At 34.5% G+C, this 24,821-nt stretch overlaps 1 protein-coding gene across 1 annotated transcript in view; it reads left to right on the forward strand.

Moving 5' to 3' along the window:
* The window catches only part of ROBO1 (roundabout guidance receptor 1), a 402,854-nt gene that overhangs the window by 283,534 nt on the left and 94,499 nt on the right, over window positions 1-24,821 (forward strand). The window contains exon 6 of the mRNA XM_082624948.1: window positions 654-781. Coding sequence (XP_082481074.1) covers window positions 654-781 — 128 coding nt within the window. The remainder of the gene's footprint in view (window positions 1-653; window positions 782-24,821) is intronic.

Raw genomic sequence — 24,821 nt, forward strand, 5'->3', positions numbered from 1 at the left:
AGCAAATGTTTGTGTGGTCGATCAATATATAAACTAGTGTAGATAGTATAACTCAGGGATATCATATAGAGTAAAAAGAGGATTAAGGTGAAATTTCAAGGGACACCCAACATTTAAGAAAAGGCAAGATGAGGCAAGGCAAGGGAATTCCAGAATAAGACTCTCTGGGTTTAAATATTAACTCTGCCATTAAAACAGCTGAAGACCAAAGCCAAGCTACCTTACCTTCCTATGCCTCAACTTTCTCATCTGCAAAATGGAGATGAGCATAATACGTCATAAGGTGTTATAAGAATTTTAAAAGATAGAACCTACAAAACGCTTAAAGTCTGACATATAATAAAAATTTATTTAATGGTCACTTAAATTTTAGTATGAGTACAGGAGCTTGAGGAAATAAACAAATAAGTGTCAACTTTGCCTAAAAATATTCTGTTAAAAAGTAGTTTTAATATTTTTGCCCACATGAATGTAAAAGAAGTGCTCTTTTCTACCTGCATGCTTACTTAGAGGAATGCTGCATTATTTACCTTCTACTTTAAATTCTCTGAAGAGAATGTTGCCTGTGATTTGATACCTAAATACATATTTGTAATGATGGATTCTTTCAAGTAGTAAGTCACTTAACTGTGCTTTCTTTTGTATGTCACTAGATATGAAATCAGAGATGATCATACCTTGAAAATTCGGAAGGTGATAGCTGGTGACACGGGGTCATATACTTGTGTTGCGGAAAATATGGTTGGAAAAGCTGAAGCCTCCGCTACTCTGACTGTCCAAGGTAAGGTTTGGGGAACATTTTTTGTGGTTGATTTATTATATGAGATACAATGTTGATATTTGAAAATATTACATATTAGAGTAGTCTATATAAAATATAGACTTTAAATAGTGCTATATATATATTCTTTATTCCAAACATATTTAAAGGAAATTATTGTTTTGCCTATGGGAGCTCTATAAGTGTCTGTTACAGGAAATTGAACTAAGTTTTCAAAATTATGAGAGCATTGTCTTGGTCAAGTAGAGGAGGGGAGTGTGCTTTAATCTCTGGGTCTTCAAACATAGAGCTTTAATTAAATGAGAGCTACTGCCGCGAAAACTTGATCTTTCAATGAAAATAAGTCTACCATTCCTTCAGGTCATGAACTTTCAAGGATCTGTACAGTTCAGAACAAAAAAGTGAAAAGATTCTGTTTCCCTCTAGAATGTAAAATCCATCCATAGAGTAGGGACTTTTGCAGTCTTTTTCTGTGCACACCGTGCCTGTGACTTAACAGACATTCAATAAATATTAGTTGAGTGAATGAATTGCATTTGTACTTTGCTAATTTTGATGAAGATTTATTATTTGGTGTGATGTGAGCCAAAATGGGTGCCATATTCTTTGGCTACACGTTTTTGAATGTCAAAGTTACATCTTAAACTGATATGCAGAAATGGTTCTGTCACCTCCTTTGTCTCCATAATTTCATATGTTTTTTCATTCTCATAATCACTTTTCCCCTTTTTCCATGATGTCATACTGATTATTTCTTACTATGTATCATCTGAGAACTTTCTCTCATTTTTTTCCTTTTTAGGGACAAATTGTTTATTGTGGAATTTGAGAGACAGTGACCTTTAAAGAGCATTTTGTTGGTGAAAAAAATTCCGTATTTTGACACGTATATAGAGTAAACAGGGATTTTGGCCATAAACCACTTAGCTTGTTTCTGAGTATGACATTAGCAACACTTGCTCTGTCATCTTTTCTGAGCACTGTCTCCTCTAAGGCTATTGCGAAGAAAAAGGTGGCTTTTGAAGGAGAGCTTCTACTGTGGGCTTTCTACAAAAGAGGCTTGTGGGCTTTTTACAGTAGAAAAAAGGAATAAAGAATATTTCATTCCTGTCTCTAAAGCCATTATGTCCCCCTTTGGGGGTTTTTATCTCAACCTCATAAAAAAAAAAAAAAAAAAAAGAAAAGCTCAAGAACAAACATTGAATTTCTAAGGCCTAGACTACTTCTCTTTAATCTAAGTTAGACTTGAGCTCCACATAAGACTAAAACTGTAAGAAAAGAAAACCCCTTTACATTTAGAGAAAGCATAAATTTAAGAGATGTCAAGTTCAAGTTCAGAAGCCCTCCAGAGGGAGTGAAAGTAGCCCAGGGTGAATACAAGACATGAAAAGGTGTGTCTATCTCCAGGCAATTGTGACAGGGAGGTTGACTGTCTATTATATTAGTCAGAGAGATGATGCTTTTATAAATAATAGCCATTCTGCTGTGTCTACAGTAGACTTTGAAATCAAAATAGAGTTTCTTCCTGCAATTTTATACTCAATTCCAAAGTTAATTCAGCCTTAATTTTCCCATATGGAATTCTTGCTCCTAAGCCTGGATTTCAGTGAAAACTGGGTACAAATGATCAAATCCAGAAACTACTTAAGGAATTTAGAAGTTCTTATTTCAACTGCATTGGGTTTTCTATAAACTTATGAAAGACCTGTGTACTGTTGAGAAGTTATTATTTTATTCAACTATTAAAATAAAATATGCATATTAACATCACTGTGAAAATACCTTTAACATGCTAGAATAATATACACAATATGTCAAAGAAAGTAACATGATTCCCAACAGCAAACGATAACTAAGAAAAAACACAAAAGAAACTTTTCAAAGGAAACTTGAGAAGTTATGTATTTTTTTCCTTTGAGATCGAATATAGAAAAATATTAGTTACTACAAAGGAAACTAATCAGAAATGAATACATTTGATAGCAGGAAACAATTATTAGAAATTCAGTAGCATAGTTGTTTTTGATTTCTGTATTTTATTTGTGGTTCATTTTTGAGGCACTATTGGAGTCAGTATGGGCTTAAAAATAATCTTCCTTTTCCTCACTCCTCATGCAATAAATATTTAATTTTGAGAATTGATGTTGGACAACAGAACCCTGTGTTCCAATAGCAGTTTTGGGAAAAAAAAACTTTCTTAAATAGGGTGAGTGTTTGATTTTCACCCCCAGTACAGATATGATTAGTTCTAACATTTAAAAATTAACCCTCATTTGAGAATTACTTCCTTTTTTTTGATATATATATATATTTTTGAAATCCCAATTCTGCTCTTTTAGAGACTCTGTCTGTATGTATTTCCTCAACTACTCCATTCTCAACTCATGATTTCTTTGGTTTTTCTACTTGTGTATTTTTCACAGTCCTTAGTATGGTACTGGGCATCTAGTAGGCACTTTATATAATAAATACTTGTTACAATTTGAAATATGCATTTGAACTCCAACCTTCTGCTTGAGTGGTAGAAATGTCACAGTACAGTACGTCCCAGGGGAAATTCAAGCATCTTCTGGTGACTTTGATCCTGAGTGCTAACAGTAGGTTACATTGGATCAGATCTGAAGAGATTATCATCTCTGATGGCTGCCTGGTGGTCTGTGTTTGAAAGGGAGCAGAGTAAAACCTGGGGCTGGACAGAGTTTCCTAAACTTAGATGAAGTTTGTTATCTGATCTTATCTGAACGTGTATATCTAAGCTTATCTGAAGCTTGTTAAATATGCAGATTATCAAGCATGCCCCTGGAGAACCTGATTTAGTAGATCTGGGTTAGAGCACAGAAATTTGTTTTTATTTTTGTTTTCAATCAAGTTCATCAGTCTCTGGAATGAGGAGTTGCCTGCTGAGCTGACAGAAAGAATAAAGGGCTTTGAAAAATTGCTCTGGAGTTTGGGAATTACCAGGGCTGGACGAAGTGTGTTACAGAGAATTGTGTAGTGAAGAGTATAGACATTGGAGTCAGACAAAATGTAGTTGAATCCTATTTCTGTCATTTACCAACTGTGTGGCCTAGAAAAGGTTATTTAAATTGCATGAGTCTCAGTTGCCCATGTGTAAAATGGGTACAGTAATACCAACCTCACAGCATTTTTATAAGGATTAAATTAAATTATATATATATAAAGCTTAACATATTGTCTGTTACAGAGTGTTTTATAAATAAGGAGTGTTGTAGTCATATAAGCGTTATTATTAGTGATAGCTTTATCGCTTAATTTTAATAATTATTGGTTATTTCATAAGAAAAATAGTAATGTTCAGATAATTCTACACAGATAGGTCTTCCTTTGCCATTGTAAATGAGAAATCTGAAGTAGTAATATAATCATGATAATTTATTATGTAACAAATTATTAAAACTCTTCTCAAATATAAAGCATTACATTTTTATTTAAAAAATCTTTATTGCCTTTTAAACTAAATGTGTTAAATCTTGTTAGTGCCATCAAAACTAGTGCTAGATTTAATGTTGAGGTTTTGCAAAATAACTAGATAATTTAATGAAAATTACGACCACTTGGGAATAGAAATGATTCAAAACCCGATTACATTTTATGTGCAATGGAGTGTTATCGTTATGAAAAAACGTTCAGCAGAGACACAGAGACTCTGCAGTAATTTGACCTACTGAAAAATAATTAATGTCCATTACATGACCAATAAAAAATGGTGAAGTAATGCTGTTTGGAATGATCACAACAGAGAAGTGTTTCTGTTTAACTCCCAGTTAACCAGAAAATTCAGTTAACCTGAACTTAATATTCTGTCATTTTCTGGAATAATTCAAAACTTTATTACCTATAAATGTAAACCATCAATATTGTTACATTTACGCCTGATGTTTGTCTGCCTCATTTTCCCTCCATACTGTAATAATATCTATGCAGCTCCTCAAGAATTCTCTTTGTAAACCTAAAATACACAAATTCAGGCATCTTTTTAAAGACATTTCATCTCAATTTTGATTGATTACATTGTGATATTTGCATTTTAATGTCTCAATTTGACAAGTATTAGGATTGCTGGCTGTCACAGTAGGAATGAATTATCTTCTGAACTAGTGTTTCATATTGCATAATGGCCCCATCGTTTAAAGAAAAAGATATATACTGTAGTATTTATAACCATTTTATCGGTTGTGACATACCTATAAAATGTAAAGTCTAACTTGAACAAAATAGATGCAGTGAGGCACCCTGCCAGATTTTTTAAACAGTGTGCTATTGAAACTGCTAAAATTATGCCTCTGCTTGGTGATCCGAGAATGGTTGCAGGTTTGTTTTACGTTATTTTACTATCTTAATCTAAACCCATTAGGTCTTTATTAGATGCTTGCCAGGTGGGCCTTGAGGTTCTTCTTGGAATCACACGATAGTCAACGTAAATTTTCCTGCTTGTTTTCATTTTTGAACCAATTCATAGTAATTTAAACAGTGGGTACTTTTTTTTTTCTTTGTTGAAGGTAGTCTTTAAGAAAAGCATGGTGCATGCAGCCTCAAAACACTTAAAAGAAAAATAAAGGCAGAAAAATAACTTTATCATTCTATTAATAGCACAACCTTTAAAATTAGTAATTATTTATGATGACAATCATGTCTGTAGCTTTTTAAATAATTCCATTTTCGAGGTGTGCTCTTCTGAAAGAAAGATAGAAGATAAAGCCACACAGAGTTTAAACTCCGAATTTCTCCCATTTCCACGTTTGTCCTCCACCTCTAAGATTTCTTACAATTCTCTGGTTCAGTGATACTCACTGCTTAAACAAGGCAAACTCGATGGCATTATTAATCTTTCCACTCCCTTTGCAACTTCACAGATAAAGCAGCTCTTATTACTGTCACAATTTCATTGACAAAGTAAATTTGTGACTCTCTATCACCAGAGTGATCGTGTTCCCATCGCTATGTCTGTCACAGGAAACCGAACTGAAAACAAACTTCCATATACCAGCCATTTCCCAAGCAATCTCATTTTATCTGTGCTGACTTGAACCATTAAGAAAATCTAATCCCATTTTTGTCTGTCTTTCTTACAATAGGCACTAAAAGACATTTAGTCCTCCCATTTCCCTCTAGCCCTAAGTGCTGAGCCAGTCAGACACAGGAAACTGGACGTTTAGTTCACACCCCACTGCACTCCTCCACAGGCCTCTCCCAGGGACCAGTTATTCTTTGAAGCTCAAGGAACAGTTGCTTTTCTGCCCTTTCAGCAACAGCTCTGTTAAAAGAAAAGGCAGATGCCAAACATCTCTAAACCAGGTGATGCTCTGTTACCAGACAATTGGGATTTCTGTGAAATCCCAGCTCTTTTCTCATAGGCGCTTATCCATTTTTCTTCCCTTGATGTGAAATTACTCCATTCTCTCAATTTCATCACCTGGATTTTTTTTTTGTTTTTTTTCTTTTTTTTAGTTCTAAAATATGGTATCATGAATGATGTTGATATCTCTTTAATGTATTCTTGGCATACAATAGGAATGTGCAAATGGATCATCAAAAAGACGTGCATTCTATTCTGTTCTGAAGAACTATTATTTTGTCTGATGCTTCCCATAAGTATTATGCCTACTCTGCAGTGAAGGAAGAGAGCATTTCCCCGTTAGGATTCGTTAGCCACTGACAGCCTCTGGAAGGCTGAAACTTGAAGTCTGAGATTGATGTGAGACCGGAGAGACACAAGGCAGAAAAAAAGACCAGTGCAGTCCTTTGGCTGACTTAACTGCTACTAATGGAATGTTTCCTAGAGCTTCTCTCCTTGCTGCTGGTGAACTGCATGCCAAAGAAAATAAGAAAAAAGAAAAAGAAAAAGAAAAAGGAAAAGAAAGAGAAAAAAAAAACTGCTGAAATATCTTGGGCACTATAGTTTATAATTGACCCCTAGTTAATATCCCAATGAACTAGGAATTGATCAATAGTTATGATTTCCAGTAAAACAAGAAGCAACAGTCAGAGGTTTGGCTAAGCTTTTAAGATTCTCCTAACCCAGTGTGTGAGTATTAATTCACAGGAAATAGTAGTGATGCAGTGAAAACAGGAGCAGACGAGGCATAAGAAGCTGAATTCTTCCATATTCTTCATTTCAGTTGATGGCAATGCAACCTGCAAATACACACTAGTAGGCAGCTTGGGTGCTGGTGGAGTCATGCTTTACTCTTCCATTTCTCGAATGTTAATCACCTTAAAATCTTATTTATTTTGCCTTTTAAATATTTCTCAACTCTCAACACCTCTCTTATCTTCTTATCACTGCTTTATTATCTCTTGTGCAGTGAAACTTAACATCTAACCAGTTTCCTTGCCGCCATCTTGTCCCATGGAATCCATCCTCCATACAACAGGTACATTGACCTAAAACACAAATCGAATTGTATTAGTTCCATTCATGATACATTGTCATGCTTCCTATCTCTCCAGATAAGGTTCAAAGTACTTAAATACTGCTCTGCCTAGCTACTTAGTCCCGTCTTGCTACTCCCTTCAGGGTAGTAACATTATATTGTTTACATATTTTTTCATGTAAATACCACCATGGAGCTTATGTCTGGGCTTTTCTTTATGTTAGTCCTTTGGTCGAAAATGTTCTGCCCCCACTGACCCATCTTCTACTTGCTAATTAATCCTATCCTTGGATCCAGCTTAGGCAGGTATCTTGCAGGAAGCTTTGCAGGCAGTCCTCACCCCAGTGTCAGGTTAGGTATAAACATTCATGGACCCGTCGCATGCTGTTACCACCCTTATTGCATTTCAATATCTGCCCCATTTGACTGTGAGTTCCTTACAGGCACACTTTATTTACTTCACCTTCTTAGTCTCATTGCTTATTGCAGTCTTAGGAGCATACCTGGTGCTCATGTAACATTTTCTGTCTGAGTGAATCAAGGGCTGCCCTGATATATACCAGCTGTGGGATCCTGGGCAAGTCACTTCACTTCTCTGAGTTTTAGTATACTCATCTGTTGAAAGAAATGAATGTACATGGACTATAAACATCAAAGATGATAGAAAAGTTTTAAAAAGATAATTAACAAAGTACTTATATTCTCATAAAAGGGGTTTGTGGATTATGAAGTGCTTATGCAAAATGATGGTTGTTATGATTATTTTTCTCATCTCTTCTTCCAAAACAACTAAAATCCCATTAGAGTCTCAGTAATATTTACTTTGACAATAGAGATTTGAAATTTTGGGTTGCTGATTAATGTAGAGTTTGGTAATTGTTTTGCTTTTCTGCAATTATAATTTTCTGTGATTCCTTGATATTGAGGTCTGTCAAAATCAGTCCTCAGGGGCTTGCCTGGTGGTGCAGTGGTTGAGAGTCCGCCTGCCATGCAGGAGACACAGGTTCATGCCCCGGTCCGGGAAGATCCCACATGCCACGGAGCGGCTGGGCCCGTGAGCCATGGCCGCTGAGCCTGCACGTCCGGAGCCTGTGCTCCGCAACAGGAGAGGCCACAGCAGTGAGAGGCCCGCATACCGCAAAAAAAAAAAAAAAAAAAAAATCAGTCCTCAACATATATATATATATTTTTTTTTGCTGCTGCTTTAGGAAATGCTCTGTAGGGTAGAACTAACAGTCTTTTCTGATAGACACACATAGATTCAAAAACTGAATGTACAAGATGTTAAATCTCTGATTCTCAGTTTTCTCCTCCGTAAAGGGGAGTAAAAATGTCTCCCTCATGGGATTTTGTGGCGATTAAATGAGCTAATAAATATGAAATGCTTAGCACATTGTGTGAAGTATTTAAATGCTCAGTAAAAGGAGAAGGAATAAAGGTGATATGAAGAAGGCAGAAGAAGAGAAGGAATCATTTCAGTCATGTGTCTTTATATGTGTATATATCAGGACTTTATGTAGCTTTAGTGCTCTTAGCTGCTTATCACTGGCTATATAAAAAGATTAAAGCTGGGGCTTCCCTGGTTGCGCAGTGATGGAGAGTCCGCCTGCCGATGTAGGGGACACAGGTTCATGCCCCGGTCCGGGAAGATCCCACATGCCGCGGAGCGGCTGGGCCTGTGAGCCATGGTCGCTGGGCCTGCGCGTCCGGAGCCTCTGCTCCGCAACGGGAGAGGCCACAGCAGTGAGAGGCCCGCGTACCGCAAAAAAAAAAAAAAAAAGATTAAAGTCTGAGTCATGTGTGCATCTCCCATTATACTTTATATAGACACACAATAAATGCTTTTCAATAAACAATGACTATCAAGGTTTCTGTAATTGTGGTTTAAATAAATGTCAATTTTTATTCTAGTTGCTTCAAGAAACAGAAAAAAAAGTTAGGTATAACAAAAAAATCTACATTAGGTAAATATACTTTTTTGTTTTTATTAATTGTGTGTATTTGATATGCATTTGAGAACAAAATAGGTTTTTAATAAACAGATCCATAATTAACATGATTCCCTTTGATCTTTAAACATAATTATTATCCCCCCTTATATGTTCAATGCTGCTAAATTTCCTGATAAAATGAATAATATTGAATCCCTTCACTGCACACACTTCCATAAATATAATCCATATATTGGACCAGTTCAAACTAGAGATAAAAGTAATGTGGATAGATAGTCCCCAGTAATAACTTCCATATAATTTAAAACTTTAATAGTCTTGAAAATGAATCAGAAGGCATATTCCATTAAAAGAAATGTGCATTTGTGCATTGAACATTTTCTAAGATGCGAAATAGCAACTTTGAAGTTTACCAAACCACATGTTAATCTCACACAATTCAACATGTCATGTTCATGGCTTTTTTTTTTTATAGACCACTATATAATTATCTCAGAATGTAAAATTAAAATTTAAGTGAAAATTAAACAATGTAGCTTACTGTGGATTTTATTGCCAGTAGTGAGGGATAAACTTTAATAAACTTGCATTCAAAAACAAACTCTGGGGGAAAGAAAGCCTGTTTTGTAAATCTGTAGTTCCCATAAACAGCCTTCACCAGGCTAAAGCTTTCTATCAGCATATGAGATCTGATAGAGGGTAAGAGTCATCTGACTTTTTAGAGCTGGTATAATATCTAGACAGAAAAGAAGTAATGAGAGAAAAAACTGGACCTTTCAGTTCTGAATTTCCTTTCTTTGATGTAGACTTCATTTAAATCATTTGTTGGAACAGTTTGCTTAAATTGCTGATTTCAGAAAAGCTGGCAGTATAATAGTACATTGTTTCTGACCAATAACATGGTTATTTGAGTCAAAGCCAAAACTAATAGTGTCAGATGGCCCTCTTGCAGGTTCAAGTCAGGTTTACTATGATCCAAGATTTTAGTTAAGAACTGTGAATTCACTATTATGAAATGGTAAATTAAATGTTTCAGATTAAAAAAAAAAAAGGACTGTGAGTTCAACGTTTTGATGAAACACATATTCTAAGGTCCCCAAAGCTTTACTGGATGACTTTAAGAACCTTGATATGTGTGTGACATGTCTGCCACACTCTGACAAGATATGGCAGACTGGTTCTTTGGGGAATGATTCTTCATCACATATGGCAGCAATCCACAAAGGCCCAGTAAAGTCAGTGGTACTAGAGTAAACAGTGCTTCAGGGATTGGGATACACACACACACGCAGTGTCATATATAAATTTACCACCTCCTATATGTATGTATTGCTACACTCAATGTTGAACTCAAGAGTCTTATTCAGGATGCCTCCCTTATAGGATTTGTTGCGGATTTTGTGGTTTTGTTGTTGTTGTTGCTTGTTTTGTAGTTAAAATAATGATTTAAAAAAATTTAACTGAAGATTTGAGGAGCTAATGAGAATTTTTAAAAAAGATTAGTTATTATAGAAAGAAAACCCAAAAGACAATGTGTGATTGAAGACTTTTAAAGAGTCAGCATTGCCAGCTGAGCTCTTTGTGAACAGGCTGAAAGTCAAGTGCTATCAGCCAAGAGGTTTAATGAAGCCCCACTACAGAATTTAACAAGAGAATGATTTGTGAGAATGGCTTCCTCTCCTAACTGTTCTGATCCAGTGGCATAAATAGGATGCCGAGCTCCACTCCTGCTGGGTTTTTTTAATGCTATTTGATTTGATTGAGACCCAGCAGCATTATTATGGCCTATGATTCTTTTCCTTTTTTTTTTCTTTTTTTTTTTTTTTGTAGAAAGGATATAAAGTAAAGAACTTCTTGTGCTCTTATAGCTTTTCAGAAATAGCCATTTTAACCCTAATGACTGTTGAAGATGTGACATTCTCTTAGATTTCTTTCATTTACTCATGAAGGTTTTGGGTTGCTTTTAGTTATTTCAAACAAACTGATAAAATCTTAAAAATTAATCAAAAGAAAAAGCAATTCTCCACATGACCTTCCTACAGAGAACGTGAAACAATCTCTTAATGTTTTTTGCCAAGCAAGTATTTGAGGAAATAATAGAGCAGTCAGGTACAAGAAATAATTGATACATAAGATGATTCTGTGACAAGTAATGACACAATACCACACTAGTAAATAGCACATCATGGGTCTTCCATTATGTTCTGAGCTTTACTGTGATTTATTCATCTACATAACAGTGGATAAGGTTCTCTCATTGCTCAGTTACATAGATGTATAACTTAGCAACTGTCTTTAGCAACCTACATTCTGAACTAATGACATCAACCTGGAGATATGTAACTGAGTTGTGTGAATCTACACAATCTGCATTACTCAGCCTGAGAATGAAATTTGAATGAAATAAATTAGATTTTTGCTCTAGTCATTAATGGGTAGTTCATTTTAAAACATTAGGTTCATTACCAACAATCTCACATAACTTTAAGAATTGGAATTATTTTGTGACATTGTGTATAATTTAATGTAAAGGAATTAATTATAAGTTAATTTACATTGATGTATCCTATTTTGTCCAGAATTATTAGGATATAAAGTGATTGAGGTAAGTCATTGTTTAAGAGAGAATAATCATAAAGAGAATAATTTTAGACTAATTGACATCAAGGACACCCTTTTCTTATGATGAACCCTGGGTGAATTAAATATGCAAGATAATTGAAAAATGGTCTTTTTATGCATCCATATGTAACAAATTTTATTATTTGCTTGCTATCATTTTAAATATCTTATAGGTATACACAGAATTGAAAATTACACTGAACAGTATTCATCCTTATAGATTCAAAAATCATTTCAGTATATTCCAAACATTAGGGTCATCATTAGAATAGTTACACCAGCAGCAGCTGGTGTCCTTTGAGCCTTATTTCAATAATTTCAAAATATAATATGCTTTTTATTTCATTTTTTAAATGATTCTGTGTAAATTGGAAGTTACTACCTTTTAATGTCATACCTAAAGTTTGTAAAATTGATTAAAATACCACGAGCACCTTAATTTGCTTTTAAACTGTTATTCTCAGGACTTGATAATGTGCCAGTATAAATACACCTGTAGAAAATACTAAAATAAGTATAAGACAAAATGTAGTTGAGTAATTGCTTTATAACAGAATTATGAGAGTAGGAAAATCCATAAATGGTTGTTAAGGTTAGCTTTAGCTGTAGGACATTTATTTTGTGTGGTCAGTGTTATTAGGAGAAAATTTAGAGCATTGCACAGCTAAAACTGATAGAAATGACCATTTTACAAAGGTGCTTTTAAAAAGTTAACATGGTGAATGGTAGAATAGTCATTTCAAACAGTGTTCTTTTTAGGTCACTAGTAAAGAGATGAGGTGTGCTCTTGTGTTTTTCCTTAGATTTTTTATTCCCCCCAAGTGTACTACATGACTAAATATAATTGCTGATTGGTAATTTTTGGCCTGATTTAGGCTTCTTGGAAATAATGGTAAATTATATAATTCCTGTGCTGGATTGTTGAGACTATGAATGTTAGACATGGATGGGGACTCTGTTTTACTGATGAAAAAACTGAGGTCAGAGATGTCTTTGTAATGTATGGCAAACTGTGAACATATACATTTGATACTTGACTGCATGCATTTGACGTTTACGGTAGTTGTCCTAAAAGGTTGCATCATATCATCTTTCAGAGATGGAATTGGCTGTTTGGACATTGGTCTTTTTTGTTTGTTTTTTTTTGCGGTGTGTGGGCCTCTCACTGTTGTGGCCTCTCCAGTTGCGGAGCACAGGCTCTGGACGCGCAGGCTCAGCGGCCATGGCTCACGGGCCCAGCCGCTCCACGGCATGTGGGATCTTCCTGGACTGGGGCACGAACCCGTGTCCCCTGCATCGGCAGGCAGACTCTCAACCACTGCGCTACCAGGGAAGCCCGGTTTTTTTCTTTTTAATGAGAGAATAAAATATAGCATGAGTCATTTCCTCCCCTAAAACCTTTTTATATGTTTGAAACATGGCCATATGTGAAGCAGATTATGTACCCATGTTAATTTAATATATTAATACATACTGTGCATTTAAACAATATCTTTTTTGTTAAGGTATAATTGACATATAACATTATATTAGTTTCAGGTGTACAGTATAATGATCCTATATTTATATATACTACAAAGTGACCAGTGCAGTAAGTCAAGTTAATATCCATCACCATATACATAGTTAGAAAATTTTTTCTTGTGATGAGAACTTCTAAGATTTACTCTCTTAGCAACTTTCAGGAATGCAGTAGAGTATTACTAACTATATTCCCTATGTTGTACATTAGATCCTCATGACTTAGTTATTTTATAAATTGAAATATGTAATTTTGACCCCCTTCATCCATTCCACCTACCCCTCACCCTCACCTTAGGCAATCACCAATCTGTTCTCTGTATCTATGGACTTGTTTTTTTTTATTTTTTGTTTTAAATTCCACATGTAAGTGAGATCATTTGGTATTTTTCTTTCTCTGTCTGACTTACTTCACTTAGCATAATACCCTCCATGTCCATCCATGTTGTCTCAAATGACAGGATTTCCTTCTTTTTATGGCTGAATAATATTCCATTGTGTGTGTGTGTGTGTGTGTGTGTGTGTGTATTCATTTAGTTAGTTAGTTTACATTTCTTTATCCATTCATCCAGTGATGGGCATTTAGATTTTTTCTATATCTTGGCTATTGTAAATAATGCTGCAGTGAACTTGGGTATGTATATATTTTTGAATTAGTGTTTTTGCTTTCTTTGGATGCATACCCTAGAGTGGAATTGCTAGATCATATGGTAGTTCTGTTTTTAACTTTTTGAGGCACCTCCATATTGTTTTCCACAGTGGCTGCACTCGTTTACATTCTCACCAACAGTGCACAAGGGTTCGCTTTTCTCAACATCCTTGCCAACATTCTTATTTCTTGTCTTTTTAATAACTATCCATTCTAAGAGGTGTGAGGTGATATTGTGGTTTTGATTTGCATTTCCCTCATGGTTAGTGATGTTGAGCATCTTTTCATGTGCCTATTGGCCATCTATATATCTTCTTTGGGAAAATGTCTATTCAGATTCTTTACCCATTTTTCTGGTCAGATTATTTGGTATTTTGCTATTGAGTTATATGAGTTTTTAATATATTTTGGATATTAACCCCTTATCAGAAATATAATTTGCAATTATTTTCTCCCATTCAGTAGTTTGCCTTTTCATTTTGTTGATGATTTACTTTGTAAATAATTTCTTATTGAAAGTTATTTCGCTTAGGTCATGGAGCCAAAAGATTTCAGAACCAAATTTACATTAGAATAAGATTGAACACTTTTTAAAAATTTTCAAACAAACAAGTCATGCAAGGTAGTAAAAATAGCAAGGATTTAAAGAGCTGAACAGACCTGAGCTCCAATCTTCCATGTCTTACCTGATGTGTGACCTTAAGAAAATTACTTAATTTTCACATTTCTCCCTTTGCAAAATTGGCATATTGAACTCTTTTCTACAGAGTTGCTGAGAAGGTTTCTAGTGTATGATCTGACACATAGTTAGCTAACATTGATGGCTCTTTACTAAACTGAGATGTAGAAAGGTTATGTGATTTATGCAGGACAGATCTGATTAATTTTGCAGAGAATCTTGATCCAAAGTTGTTTAATTTTATCATTATTGAATAATTTTATCATTATGCCATCATGTACCTTAACGCTGACCCTCCATGAGTTATGCCATTTGAAGGTAAGGGTTCCAGATTTTCAACTAAACAAATTCTTGAGCACCTTCTGTATATAAAACAATATGCTAAGCACTGTGAAGAATGCACAGATAATATGACATGGAGCCTACCTTCATGGAGCTTATTACAGCCTATTGATAAAGAGAGATATACATAGATGTCTACAGCATCAGCAGTATATGAAAAGTGGATTTGTACAGATAGGCCAGGGAGGAAGAAAGTGCTTTCAACTGGGCGATGGGGACACTATTGTCATTTGTTCACTCTTTCAACAGATATTTACAATGTGAATAATATCCTCAACTTGATAAGTTCTAGAGAAATGATGGCAAAAAAAAAAATGGTTAAATACTTGCCCACATGGAGCTTATAGGCTAGTTTAAGAGACAGACATTTATAGAATAATCACAAATGTATAATTTAAAACTTCAGTAAGTGCTCAAGGAGAAAAGTTAAGGTTAAGGTTCCGATAAAATTTATTATCAAATTTAGAGGAAGCTCCTTGAAGAAGTATTTTTTTTTTGAGCTGAGGGATAGGGTGAGTAGGAATTAAAAGGGGAGGATCCCACGGCACAGCATAAACAGAACCAGAAGTAAGATGGAGCAACATATACTCGAGGACGAGAAGAAAATCTATGGGGCTAAGATAGGGCAGTGGAGGAGGGGAAGGGATATGAGAAGACACTGGAGAGTTACATAACGAGGCCATGTTCGAGATTTTGCTCTCTATTTTAAGAGCAATGGGACCATATTGAAGGGTTTTAAGCAAAAATGTACTATAATCAGATTAGTTTTTTTGTTTTTTTGTTTTGTTTTGTTTTTTTTCGGTATGTGGGTCTCTCATGGTTATGGCCTCTCCCGTTGCGGAGCACAGTCTCCGGACCCACAGGCTCAGTGGCCATGGCTCACGGGCCCAGCCGCTCCGTGGCATGTGGGATCTTCCCAGACCGGGGCACGAACCCATGTCCCCTGCATCGGCAGGCGGACTCTCAACCACTGCGCCACCAGGGAAGCCCAGATTAGTTTATTTTTAATCACTGTGGCTGAATTGTGAGGTTGGAATGGAAAAAAGCAAGACATTAGTTCGGGTGAATGCTGGGGGATAACTTGTCCAGGGTGGTGGCAATAGAGATAGAAAGAGGTGGATGGAATGGATAAATAGTTATGAAATGAAAGCTGTGGAATTTGGTAATGAATTGTGTCTCTCTCAGAAGAAGGAGAGGAAAGTTCTAGGTTTCTGGCTTTCTAAATTGACTTAGGGAGTATTACCACCAAAATTATGATCCTGAGATCCTATGTCTGGTGGCATACACATTATCATAGATTGCTGGGTAGCTGCATTTCAATCTCAGACTCTTTAGCAGGCAAATAACTAAGTTGCACCATTTAATAACTGCTTTTGGGGCTTCCCTGGTGGCACAGTGGCTGAGAGTCCACCTGCCGATGCAGGGGACATGGGTTCGTTCCCCGGTCCGGGAAGATCCCACATGCTGTGGAGCGCCTGGGCCCGTGAGCCATGGCCGCTGAGCCTGCGTGTCCGGAGCCTGTGCTCCGCAATGGGAGAGGCCACAACAGTGAGAAGCCTGCATACCGCACAAAAAAAAACTGCTTTTGGGGACAGTGGGGACATTTGTAGAAGCAGAAGGAAAAGAAGAATGTTAACTTTTTCTGAGTACCTGTAATGTGTCAGGCATAGTGCAAGGTATTTTGTGCAGATAGCAAGGTTTCTCATTCCTGGCACTATTGACATTTTGGGTTGGATCATGCTTTGTTGTGGGAAGCTGTCTTGTGTGTTGTAGGATGTTTATCAGCATTCCTGACCTCTCCCTAGTAGATGCCGGAAACACCCCCCCCTTCAGTTGTGACAATCAGAATTGTCTCCAGAACTACTGATATAAAGAATAAAGTGAGATATTTGAGTGGAGGGGAAAAGTTCATGGTATTTTATGTATCCATTAAATATATTCTAAAAATGTTCCTCTTAATCACTCTATTTTTATGTCTGAAAAGTTGAAAGATGTAATGACAGGCTTTTATGTTAAACTCAATCTTTTCTCTAAAAAGAAATCATACCTAGTTTTAAAATATCTTGAGAGTTTTTAATTGTTAGAGATATTATCATTCATGAGTATCTATGCATATAATTTCTCTGGTGTAACAGTGACTGGGATTTGTCAGTTCAAATGTAGATACTTCACTACTTAAAAATTTGAGTGTTCCTCTGTTTTAATAAAAATGTGTTTCTTCTCAAAAAAATCTTGTAACTCATTACTTTACTCCATTCATATTCTTCTGGAATGTGGTATTTACAGTTCTAGTCTGTCAGATTTGTTAATTGAGCCCTGCTATTCAAAAAGCACTGTGTATGAGAATGAAAAAAATCACATCAATTTAGGGATTCACTACAATTTAGCTACTAATAATGAAAATGAATATCTATGAATTAGCAGAAGAATTCCATAGTCAGGGTGATTTCATTTGTAGCCCGTTTAAGAAAGCTGCTGTTCTCTGATATTTGCTAGTAGGATTGGTCCTACTGTTTGTAAATTTGCTTAACTATGAAATATTCTATAGGGCCATTCTAAGAGTTTAGAATACTTAAATTATTTTAGACCCAAATACTGTGAAATCTTCTGTCATCACAGTACAAATAATTGTATAGCCCATTGCTAATAGTGAAGAATCTCAGTACTTTAATTTGTAAGGATAAACTCAAATGTTTTTGCCATTATGCTTCAAAAATTGAGATTTCAATGTGGAAATAACAAAATTGTAATTTTAATGTTGTCTAATCATGCAAATATTTTACTTTCTTGGAATTTTCTGCTATCTCCTGGATTTATCATATGAGCTATGTGTATAAAGTACTTCATCAACTTTAGGTAATATTAACTGAAAAGAATATTTTCCAGGACGTTTTCTACTAAAGTATACATTTGGGTATACATAAGCTGAAGGAAAAATATTGGAAGCAGAGGGGTATATCTGTTGTCTTGCTTTACCTCTGAATTTCCATAGTCTTAAAATCATAGCGTAGAAAGCACTTTAAGAGTCAGCTACTCTGTTTCTTTACCAGACAGCGTTATATAGCTAAACTGTTGTGGCCAAATGGAAATAAATCCCATTTTTAAAGACCTCTAGAGACATGACAGTTGGCAACCAATTCATGGTTCAGTGACCTTTACTGTTAACTGCTTCTTTTCTATACTTTTCCTAAGTCGTTCATGCTATTATTTAGGCCCATTATCTTCTCTTCTGGCCTAAGTAGTTATTAAGATTGGCTGGTCCCTGTATTTATTAGACATAATCTGAAGACTTAAGTATCTGTCCAGCTAACTTATTTTCTCAGACCAAAAAAAAAAAAAAGCCTTTTCCTCCAGCTTCTGTATAATTTTTTCAAACATTTATCATCTTTCTGACTCATGTCTCCTGAATATGACAAGCAGATAGAAAAAATGAGTTTTTCTTTCTCCCTTCCTCCCTCCCTCCCTTCTTTCCTTCTTTGCTTCCTTATTTTCATTTTTGTTTCTTTTCTCTCTTAGCTTCTTCTCATTTATACCTAGAAATTATTGTCTGGACAATGTACAGTCTTAGAACACAAAAGATTTCAAACTAATTAGATAATCTGGAGCCCTTTGATGGCACATTCAAGTGAGGAAGGAAATCTCTTATTCTAATTGTGTGTATGTGTGTGTGTGTTTGTGAGAGAGACAGAGAGAGAAAAAGAGGCTAAATTCTCCCAAACTTTTTGAACAGTTCTTTTTCTAAAAACTGTTAGTCAAGTGTATAATGTTTGTATATCTCCAAATATTTGGAAGAAAGCTATTCTTTTTCTTTTTTAGACTCAAAAGAGAACCAGGGTTTTATAAAATTATATAATTAATGTGTATTATATATATGTATTATATATATATATATATATATATATATATATATATATATATATTTTGATTAACTTCTCTTCCTCCCCCACCCAACCCCAAGAAAGTAAAATCTAGGTGAAAACAGCATGCTTTGTATACAAACTCAACTTTGTGGCAAATTCTCTAATCCCTCACGCCTTTCCAAACTCCCTCCAACATAAGGAAATTTAAAGCTGTTCCTGGAGATGGATTGTAATCTGCACAATGTTGCAATGTTAAAAAAAGAAAGAAAAACTAGCAAGGTTTTCCTCTTTAAAATATATATTTATTTTTTAAGTTTTTTTTACCTTCCTATTTGACACATTTACCTTAAAAAGTATTTTGTTAAGATATTATTCTCATGCTTCAAAAGAGTAGTATTTTATTCAATTTATACTGAGTTCAAGACAAGAAATGGTTAAAATTGGTTCACACTTAAGAAATGATTGCATTACATTTTTTCCCAAAAAGGTGAACTTTGTAAGAGCCTTTAAGTCTGTTTTCTTCTCACCTGTTAGTTTCCCATGTCTTTTTAAAACTCTAGCTAAATATTCTTTAAAGATTTTTAATGTTATGAGGAATTCTTTAAAACTATTTTTATGTGTAGGTAGTAATGATTTTAGACTAAACAGTTTATGATAATTTAAATGTAAAATCAAATAGATTCTGTGTCCTATTGCATATAGTTCTCCCCAAACTGATTAACTAGTAGGGAAATTTGTACAGACATGGATTTAGTCGAGAGACCTGGAAGACAGCCTTTGGTTAGTCATCTGTGACCTTGAGAAAGTTATTTAACAATTTAGGTTCTCCATTTTCTCATGCAAAAAGATAGGGTTAGACTGATAAGTTCTAAGGTCACTTCCAGAGCTAACATTTTATTGTTTTATTGTTTTATTAGAGATAGAGACAGACAGGCTTTTTGTCTTTGTTAGGGAGAAAGGGGAGCTGGGATAGAAGTGCTCCCAGCCTTTAAAGCAGAAAAAAAAAAAGATGAGACGAGTTATGTGGAGGGTGGGAGTGAAGCAGCCCATAAACCAGGAGCTTTAGAGGATAATGAATGAACAGGATCCAAATGACTCTTGTTTTTTCTAATTCTTTCTGGACTTTCCTAACCGGACAATAATAGGCACTGCCTGTTGTGTAGAAGATCTCTGCTTTTTGTATGGAAAAAAAAAAAATCCTTTGACCTGGCCCTGAGAGAAATACAGAGAAAGGGGAAATCTGAGAAAAACTTAAAGAAATTTCTATCATTTATTCTCCAGAAAAGAAATTTTTGGATGATAATTTTCTTCAAATGAGAAAAAGGATTTTATTTGGAGGGTATAAATGGCATTTATTTGTTTATTGAAACTCGAACAAATGAAATTGTGATGGACAGGTTTTCATTTAGATAAGAAGAATCACTTCCTGATAATCATGGTTGTTAAAAGCTTAAATGATCATTCAAGATAGGGTCCTCTCAAAAACCTCTGATGTTTTAGGAGCTTCTGTGTTAGATGTTGTTTTAGATAAGTTTTAGGGTCCTTAATAGACTATGAAAAACCTTACAGTTATCAATTGTCATTGATGTGATATGCAAATGCATTAGCCTAACATTCTTAAACACACTGGATTTTAATTAAAAGATTCAACTGCTATGGTTTAATTGCTGGTAAAACCTATAGGCAAGGGAAAAGTGCTTTTTAAAATTTTAAATGAGCTGCTTCCCAGTGATTTTTTTGGTTTCTAACATGTTAAATATTTTTGAAACTGTTTAAGAAATTTTACATTACTGAAAATACATGACTAGAAACTATTTAGGAATCATTCCTCTGATCTCCTGACTTCAAATAAGGCTTGATTTTAACTGCATCACTCTAATGGGATCAAATTTATTTTTAGATTACCCCAAAGATAATTTTATGACTTTTTGTTTTCTCAAAGCAAAGTTCTGTTGCTACAGTTGTCAGGTTCTCTCTCTTGTAGTTTCTGAACATTTCTTCCTGTCATTTAAAAGACATCATCTTTAAGGTTATGAGAAATGGAAGCAAGTCCCATCCTCTGTTTGTTTTCAAATCTGGATAGCATAGTTATGCTATGATAAACATTATGCCTGAGCAAATGGGAGTGTGCTTTTTTTTAACTTTTCTTGCCTGCGTGATTGAAAAATTATGCTTAGAGTTTTTACCTTAGAGTGAAAGTAGACAATTTATTTCACTCACATTAAAGGGAACGTGTGAGTTAAAAAGTGCTTCTGAATTACCTTTAAATTTTGCATATGTGGTAACAATATGCAAGAGAACTCCTCTCTCTATTTTAAAACTACCATTTCACAGCAGCAGTGCTTGGCATAGTTCATTTATTTAAAGTACCGGAATGTATATCAAGTCTAATTAGTTGTGACTTGCTGAAAGACATGGACATTATTTATTTGAGTAGAATATATTGTGGATGTCTACTGGGCTATTACGAAAAAGCTCTGCATTTGACAGTAATTACCTTTGTTTCTAAAAGAGCAAAACAATTGCTTTCCAATATTTTAAATATGTAGTACTTGAGCTTTCTATGTTAAAATACCCAATGTTTCAGCATTGAAAACAGGTAATGTGATTATAACTTTATTAGATAGTGTTATAAAGTTTTCTCTGTTTCCATAATGTGTTTACATTTTTCCTGTGTGTTTTCTCAATTAAAAATATGCAAAAATTCAAATATAATACCTTTTTTTAACCGTGTTACTCAACCTATGGGCCTGTACCAGCAGCACCTGGGTTCTGCAAAATCCCTGGTCACACTTCTGACCTATACAATCATAACCTGTATTTTAACCAGATCTTAGGGTGATTCTTATGTTTATTCAAGTATGAGAAGCATGGGTTTAATAGAATATCATTGGCAGCATGAACCTTTTAAAATTAATCTGATGGTGGAGTTACAGGATTTAATACTTCTTTATCTTTGATTAAGATGCTTGATTTCTATTCTATGTAGCATTAGCAGTTAAGATTTATAGTGTGTTTTTTAAACCCACTACATATATACTTATCTAATCCTGGTAGCAAAATGTAAAGTCATTGAAAAGTGTTATATAATTTCATAGCTATCATTCATTGTAGCTCTGCCATTTAGTCAAAGTAGGGGTTTTAAGATTCATTTCTATTTTTCTTAAATGATTTATGATGATGCTGGGAATGCTAACAAATATTCATTCATGGACAGTATGAGCCATGTATCCAAATATTAATGTGTTCTTCATTTTATTTTAAAAGGACGATCATTGTTAAGTCAAATCTTATTACTTTTTCTGTTTCATTTTCTGTTTATTTTTATTTATTCCATGTTTTCTTTTTTTGTTTTGTTTTAGTTGGGTCTGGTAAGTTGACATTTTATTGGCCATCTTCTAATCATCGTGTCACTGTGACTGGAACTTCTCTTCCCCTTTCCATCCATACCCTTCCATGTCCTTCAACCAATCAGCCTCCATGTTTCACTTGTCATTGGCCACAAAGACAGACTGCACAGAATAAAGTCTGCAGGAAGTATGGGTAACTGTGACAAAGAGTAAAGGTAATGGGGTTGCTAACTTTATGTCTTATTAAATGATGTGTGATCTGCATCCTTTTATTTTTTCTTTTTTTAAATGAGTGATAAAATAAGTGATAGGTCTTTATCTTGATTAAGTACTATTTCAATTTATATCTCGCAAGATAAACAAAAGTAGAAAAATAGGTGCCCAGAGGACAGTTTGGGTTTGGGGGATCCAAAATACTTTTATGAATCCATGTCTGTCTTTTTGTAACTGTTATTCAATAATAGTCATTAAAAGTCCTGCTGGTGAATAACCTTGCACTTAGGGCTGTTTGCACTCATTTTCATTTCTATGTGTCAGAATCATTTCATTTTATGTAAGAAACAACCACATGATGTGTCTAAAATGTATCAAAGTTTGCTTTGATGAACAATTTGTCCTCATATAAATAAAGGTTTCTAAGTACTTTCATGATCAGTACTTTGGAGAAGGTCCATTCACATACTTTAAGGACGCTGGAGCACCATTTTTGGAGAATTTTGTATGGTGTTCCAGGGAATAATTTTGACCCTAAAAGAATCTCTCTTATGTTTTAAGTTAAAAAGCTATACACGTATTATAAACATGTCATTTCATACTAATACAGATAAGAGGATGGATTGTTCAATAATGGTGATGCAATAATGAGCTATTAGAAGAAAATAGCTTTCTGTATATGCAAAAATATAGATGGGTTAAAATTTAATAAAAGCAAAATACAGGATGAAAATAGAGTGAATATTTATATAACATAATTTCATATGTATTATGTAATCTATATTATATAATTTCATTGATAGAACAACAAAAATGCCTAACTAGATTAGAAAGACTTTTAATAAATGGAAAAATATATCTACAACATTTTTGAGAAGTAGATAAAATTTTAGCTTATCCTTAGTTCTTAGAAATCAAAAAGTTAAGCACAATTTAAAAGGCAGTGTTTGGATTAGGCTGATGTTCTCTGAACCACTACCTAAAGTAGAGGGACCCCCAGAAATGGCTTCAGAAGCCACTTCATGGAACCCCTTCTCCTGTCCCCAAGGTGTTATCTATTTAGGAATTAGATCTTTGAGGAAGAATTTGTTTGGAGGAGAAGTTTCATGGCTTAAGAAGACAAAAAAGTTTGTACACCATTGAGATAGAAGGTTTTTAATCTTTTCTAACATTCCAGCCCTTATGACCCATAACCCATACCCTGCCTTTTTATTTAGAAGGGGAATACTGCATAGCACAGGGAACTATATTCAATACCTGGGATAAACCACAATGGAAAATAATATGAAAAAGAATGTATATCTATGTATAACTGAACAACTTTACTGTATAGTAGAAATTAACACAAAATTGTAAATCAACCATACTTCAATAAAATAAATTTTAAAAAAAAGTTAAGCACAAGAACACAATATCCACAACAAACAGGATATCAATGACAGGGTAATGTGAATATAAATGTTTAACCTCACTAATATAAAAGTGCCAATTAAGAGGAGATTCTATTCTAAGTTTGTCAAGGATGTTAATGTTCAGTGTTTGTGAGGTTTAGGAGGAAAGTGTCCTATCAGAGAGAGTTTCAGTTGAAATAAACTTGAATAAAATTGAGAGGGATGTAAATCTCACCATTGTGTTTAACGGGGGAATTAACAACAATCTAAATTTAAGGACAATAGATTAGTTAAATAATTAAGGTAATTTGTATTTAGACCATTTAAACAGTCATTCAAGTGATACTGTAGGAGAATATTTTAAAACAATATGGTACAATTCGCATGGCTGAATTATAGGTAGCTTTTCTTTGCTTATCTAATTTTCTATATTTTCAACACTGAACATCATATTAGTAACATGATTATGTGTTTTTAATTATGGCAAGTTTAAATATTGTAGCCCTTGAAAAATAGTCCAACATTTTATCATGAACATCAGATGCATATGGTGATTGGCCTTCTCAATCTAAATAGATAAGTGATGGTGATAGAAGATTGAAAAAGGCATATTTAATCCATTTAAATTTTTTCTTAGAGATATGTCTATATCTAATATTTAACATACATGTAGGAAAGGATTTTTTCTAAGACATGCCTCGTGGCTGATGTCATTGTTGCTGTTGGCTGGAGGATATGCCTATAAGATATAGTAAATTCATTTCCAGGCAAATATCCTGTGTGGAAGGATTGCTGCAGGATAAATGTAGTTTGCATAAGGGTTTGTATCCCTTGTTCCCACATACGTCTTTGAGGTTTGAGGAGAGCTGGCATTTTATAAAAGAAACATGGATTCTGGCACATGTTATTAGACATGGTTCTGAGATTTAGAAAAGAGACCACCCGAAGTTTTTCTTGTCTAAGTGATTTGAACATTTAGATTTTCCTACTCAAATTCCCTGCATATATTGGAAAGTCATATTTTCCCATTCACTTAATTAATCATTTGGGTTTCTTTCATTGAAAC

Source organism: Mesoplodon mirus (genome assembly GCF_964341445.2).
Source record: "Mesoplodon mirus genome assembly, chromosome: 6".
NCBI classification, from domain to species: Eukaryota; Metazoa; Chordata; class Mammalia; order Artiodactyla; family Ziphiidae; genus Mesoplodon; species Mesoplodon mirus.